The sequence below is a fragment of the Phascolarctos cinereus genome, unplaced genomic scaffold, assembly GCF_003287225.1.
Source record: "Phascolarctos cinereus isolate Bilbo 61053 unplaced genomic scaffold, phaCin_HiC Scaffold_4;HRSCAF=312, whole genome shotgun sequence".
Classification (NCBI taxonomy): domain Eukaryota; kingdom Metazoa; phylum Chordata; class Mammalia; order Diprotodontia; family Phascolarctidae; genus Phascolarctos; species Phascolarctos cinereus.
In genome coordinates this window covers 623,096,107-623,102,106 of record NW_027555847.1, presented here as the reverse complement: position 1 = coordinate 623,102,106, position 6,000 = coordinate 623,096,107, and the positions used below count along the sequence as shown (strand labels likewise).

Below are 6,000 nucleotides of genomic sequence, written 5' to 3'. Positions count from 1 at the left end.
ACAACAAAAGCCTTCCTACCCTGCACAAGAAGTCACCTAATCCAACTCCTTCCTTTATAGATGAGGAAACTGAGGCCCTACTAGAAAAAACTGAAAAATAAAACAATAATAATAATAATGTTTCAAGTCAGAGAATTCTATTTGATCCACTCACCCCTAGTGATTAATTAGTTACTAACATTAATAAGCTTTAATATTTATCGACTGATACAATATTTAATTTGCATGAGACTTCTGACCAAGACCACTTGGCCATTCTAAGTTCTCAAATAGTTATTGTTGAAATGCTGTTGCTACACCTCAGAATGAAAAACAGCATATTAAGAAAGGGGAGGTAAAAAAAAACCTCCCACCAACAATTTATTCAAATTAAATTCCATGAGTTATTTATTAACCTGACAGAAACTGTCCCAAGCCCTCAGAGAAGTGTTATAAACCTTCACCACTCCTACCACTATCATTTTATCGACCTACACACCACTTCTGTCTTTTTCATCCAAGAAATCTACAAAATGGGCAATCGCCATGTAAGTAATTTCACTGGGGAAGCCAACATAGAAATCAAGCCTTAATTTTGCCATGCATGGGATGAGAATTTATATAAATTTAACAAATATATGTGATGATACAAATTTACAATCTGACATCTGGATTGATTTATAACCAATTTTCCCCTCTCCATACCCCGGGGGAGGGGAGTGTTAATGTGATTTCTTATTCATTTCAACTAGGGAGCACCAACATTTTAACAAGTGCTGGGCATTTCTTTGAATAGAATTCAGTTAATTAGCTCAGATATAATGTATCCTAAGTAAGCAACAAAGAAAGAAATGTGTCTTAAGAAAGCAACCAAACACATCGCTGTGCCTTACCTATAATAGGTATGCAATCAATATTTGATGACTGAAAGAATGAAGGCTTTTTTGCTTCATCTCAGAGAACTGCACAAACCCTAAGTTCCGCACTTGTCTTGGTTGGAGAGAAAGTTCATCTCCATACACAAATGTGCCAATCAGATAGCAGGAAAGATGTGTCCCCTGTGGTTCTGTCTGAACGGAGCAACATGCGATATGGATGTAAAGGGGAAAATTCAGTCATCCAGCTATCAAACATACATGAAAATACCCAGTTAGTAGACTAAATGTTTTACTTTGGGTTTAATTTCTGTTAATAGCATTAACATTTGGCATTCCTTGAAGTCATATGGACATTATAAAAAACATGCTAATGAATACAGGATCTTCTTATTTTGATGAATTGTATATTTAAGGAGAAAAAAAATCCCCGAGGTCAATTGTGTTTGCCTGTCATTACAAGTGATGTTTAAGAGGGAAGGTTTACAGAATATAATAAGGTTTATATATGTACCCTGAAACCCATCAGGAAGGGCTAGATCTCTGTGCTTACTATAGCATTGCTTACAAGGTTTTTCTGCTTCTGCCTATTTAGTAAGTAGGGGATAGGGAAAGGAAGGGCATAAATATTTATATAATACCCACTACGTGCCGGGTACTTTACAAATATCACATCATTTCATCCTTACAACAACTCTGTGAGGTAGGTACTGTTATTATCCCCATTTTACAGGTGAGAAAACTAAGGCAGACAGGGATTAAGTAACTTGCCCAGGGTCACACAACTAGTAATTGTCTGAGACTGGATTTAAAGTAAGGTCTTCCTGACTCCAAGCCTGGCACTCTGTCCACTGTACCAACTAGCTGTCCCATATTTGCTCAGAAATTTTCAAGATCCTAAGCCTAAAGATACTGTCTTCAAAGAGACACTATTTAATAAGCTAGAGGAAGGCAGGTCCCCTTGGCAAGTGATCCGAGACCATGAACAGTAGTTTTGTAGGTTACCTTTGGGAAATACTAAGATCCACTTCTGGAATACTCTTCAAAGATACTGGGCATTGGGAAAATTTTCATTTATTGATTAGCTTGGTTAGCTTATTATGATTTGTTTTCAGTCTTTCAAAAGTCACAATTTGGCTGGCCTTTGAGCATTTTTTTATTTCTTTATTTGGATCCTCAGAGTCAGTCTTACCAACTTTCAGAGGGCAATCAGCAGGTATCCAAAGGGAAAACACCATCAACTTTGCCAGTTCAGCAGCCAGAGAGCCAACAACCAGGGAGCCAGCAACCCGTAAGCATTCTTCTCATTCCTTCTCCCAAGGAAGAGCCTAGCTGGAGACCTTTCAAAGCCCAGCATCTTCCGGTTATACCCTGTAACTTGGGCCACAGAGTAATGGTTCCCAAGCTCTTTCAGTCACAGTACTCCTTGGCTTTCATTAACCTTCCTCTGTCCTCTATTTCTTATGAATGGAAATAAATTCTGGAGTTTACCATACATATTCACATAAGGAAAACCTTCATATCCCTCTATTCAATATGAAAGTAAATATATGTGCACATAAGAAATAAAATAGATTAATTTCAATCAGATGATATGGTTATTTACCACATATTCCCTTTACCCTCTTGACAAGCTTCTCATACCCCTTAGGATAGATGTAAACCAGTTTGAGAATCCTGATGCCCAGAGAATGCCTCTGCTCGCATATATTGCTATACCATAAACTCTCTTATTTCAGTGATTATAATGATAATAATGTTATATCATTAACGGACCCTTTCCTTTAAGAGCTTGAAATGGTTTATGTTTAAATGAATGATGGACTATGGTTTTCTAGGAACAATCTGGTATATACTGAAAAGAATATTGAACTGGGAGTTTGAGAGCTAGGCTATGATCTCAGTTCTGCTACTAATTACCTGTGTGACACGGTCAAGTCACTTCATGTGCCTGGTCCTCAATTTCTTTATCTGTAAAATGTGAATATTGGACTAGATAGTCTCAAAGTTCTCTTCCAATTCTGATATCCTATGACATTAAGATCTCTCTAATAATATCAATCAATCAAGTCACATTGAGTCTGCCAGAGAGTATTGTACAAAATACACCAGAAGTGAGAAATGGATGAAAAGCAGAGAGCTGACAACATGAAGGAGAAAAACTTTAAAGACAATGGAACATTGCCAAGTTGCCAAGGATCTATGGTTTCAAAAGTGTAGGAGCTCCCATCACCTGGAAGATCATTAGCCTTCCATAACTGAGCAGATGAGTCTTATAGAGTTATCTGCAACTCAGACAAGTCAAGTGACTTGCTCCTGGTCACACTGCTGCTAATTATCAAAAGACAGGCTGTCACCCACCTGAATGTCATATTTTTTTTAAAAGTCCTGTATTATTAAGCTTCTACAGAACAACAGCTAAGGCAACAAAATTGCTTCCAAGTTTTAAACATTTTTGGCCCCAGTGTTTTTCCAACACTAGTAATTTCTGAAGACATAATGTGATGATGAAAATAACATTAATAGCTAGCACTTACATAGTGATTTAAGGCTTGCAAGGCATCATATGTATATTATCTTGCTTGACCCTCAACCCCATGAGGCAAGTGCTATTCTTATCCTCATTCTACAGATGAGGAAACTGAGTCTGAGGAAGTTAAATGACTTGCCCAGGGTCACACAGAAGGCAAGTGTCTGAGATAGGATTTGAACCCAGATGTTCTTGACTCCAGGTCCCTTTCCACTGTAGCCACTATATCATACTGGCTATATCCATCTATCTACCTATCTATCTAGCAATCGATGTATACATAAAATATGTACGTATATATGCATGTATATGCATATGTACACATACATGTGTTTTTATACACACACATATACACATAAGTATACATATACATATGTATATATAATTATATATTTATTCTATATTATAGCATATATAATATAAAGTAAATATTAAATATATTATATAGTATATAATATATTGCGATTTTATTATATATAATTTATATAATTATATTTACAGCGCTTTATGGATTTCAATTTTTCACTCATCATCTTCTCTGATTCTCAAGAAAACCTTAAAGTTGGTAGAATAAATCCTTAATTATCTCCATTTTACATATAAGAAAACTGAAACTGAGCAAGGTCCATGCTAGGATGAGAGACCTGTACAATATTCCAACGGCTTAGTCACATAACACAACCAGTAAGGGGCAGAGCTATAACTCAGGCTTAGGCCTTCGGATTCCAAGACTGCCCCCTTCCCAGATCTCTTGGGTCCCCTTGGTTTCTCTTCCCCAGCTCTCCTTTTCTTGCTGAGTGTCCCCTGACCTGCCCAACCACATCCACAAATGAGTAACAACCCTCATTCTTACAGCTTTTGAGGTTTGCAAAGCATTTTCCTCAAACAACCCTGGGAAGAAGAGAAGGCAAGCATGCTGCCATGGAGAGCTCACTGGCTTTGGAGTCAAGGGATCCAGTGTTTTGAGGGCTCTTCTGACTACTATCTTTGTGACTCTAGACCAATTACCTCACTTTTCTGGGCCTTCATTTACTCATCTGTAAAATGAGGGAATTTGACTAGATGGCTTTTAAGGTCGCAACACTGACTGTGATTATCCCCATCTTACAGATGAGGAAGGATTTGCCCAAGGCTAGAAAGTATCTGAAATGGGAAGTGACCCCAGGTCCCCTAACCTGAAGTCTAGCACTCTCCCATACCGCTGGAATGAAACCAAGTAAACGAACAAAATCCAGGCTTTAGCAAGACCAGAATCGAGAGCATCCTGTGTAAGTGGAGAGGTTAGTCCTCCACACAATTGAGACTGGTTCACTGTTGTTCCCCAGGGAAACACCCAAATGACAAATAGGGCATTTCGCCAACTGACAGAGTAAATAAAAGAACTCAGTGGATGTCAAGGCTACTGAATTATCATAAAGTAAAATTCCCAATGATAGTCCAGTTGGATTTATGAGCATTTTTGTGCATAGCATTTGAGAGTTGGAAGGAAGCCAAGACGTCATTTTACAGAGGAGGAAACTGAGACCTGTGGAAGTTAAGCCACCTGCCCAAGATCACTTGGGTAGTCAAGGACGAGAAGTGCATCATGATACAAACCCAGGTCTAGGTAATATTTAAGCTTAAGCCACACAATTCACCATCACTGCTAAAACCTGGAGCTATTAGAATTATTGCTTTGCAAGGTGGAAGTATGTTCCATTCAGCTGGAATTTCCAAAACCCAAACTACCTGAAATTAAATTAAAGCCGTTTGGTACAGGCTTGAGGAGTTTTCGCTGAGTATCATGTGATCTCAGGAAAGAAAGCTGTGTCCTCATCCAAGATTTGCCATTTTACTGGTTATATTACCTTGGGTGAGTTACATTTCCTCTTTGGGTTTGTTTCCTACCCTGTAAAATGAGAGGACTGAACCAGATGATCTCTAAGGTCAGTCAGTCAACAAGCATTTATGAAGCACCTACTATGTGGCTTGCACTGTGCTAAGCCCTGGGGTTATAAAGAAAGGCAAAAAAACAGTCCCTTTTTTTTTTGGTGGCAATAGGGGTTAAGTGACTTACCAAGGGTCACACAGCTAGTTATGTCAAGTGCCTGAGGCTAGATCTGAACCCAGGTCCTCTTGACTCCAAGGCTGGAGCTGTATTCATTATGAAATCTAGCCTCTGACATTTACTATCTATGCAACCCTAGGTAAGTCACTTAATCTTTTTTGCCTCAATTTCTTCAACTGTAATAATAAATAATAATAATAATAATATAATAATAATAATAATAAATAATAATATCTACCTCCCAGAGTTGCAGTGAGGATCAAATATGATAATGCTTGTAAAGTACTTAGCTTGGTGCCTGGCACATAGTAAGTGCTATATAAATGCTAGTTGTTATTATTATTATTAGCCACATATGTAGAGAGTTTATAAGGATCATCTGAAAGGAGAAGGCATTAGGACCTGGGGGGAATGAGCAAGGGGAAAGGGAGCACCTGGAAAAGTTGCCTTAAGGTGAGATTTAAGCTGTCTTGAAGGAAGCTAGGGGAATTCTTCCAGCTCTGACATCCTATGAGTATATGAATTTATATAATGGGTAGCACAAAGTCAAATCCAGTATCTTCTAAAAT

The 6,000-nt window shown here is 38.1% G+C and overlaps 1 protein-coding gene across 1 annotated transcript in view; it reads left to right on the top strand.

Moving 5' to 3' along the window:
* The first annotated feature begins 512 nt into the window (after positions 1-512).
* ANXA13 (annexin A13) overlaps positions 513-6,000 on the top strand; it is an 88,263-nt gene continuing 82,775 nt past the window's right edge. Inside the window, exons 1-2 of the mRNA XM_020965006.2 lie at positions 513-527; positions 2,035-2,145. Of these exons, the coding sequence (XP_020820665.1) occupies positions 513-527; positions 2,035-2,145 (126 nt within the window). The remainder of the gene's footprint in view (positions 528-2,034; positions 2,146-6,000) is intronic.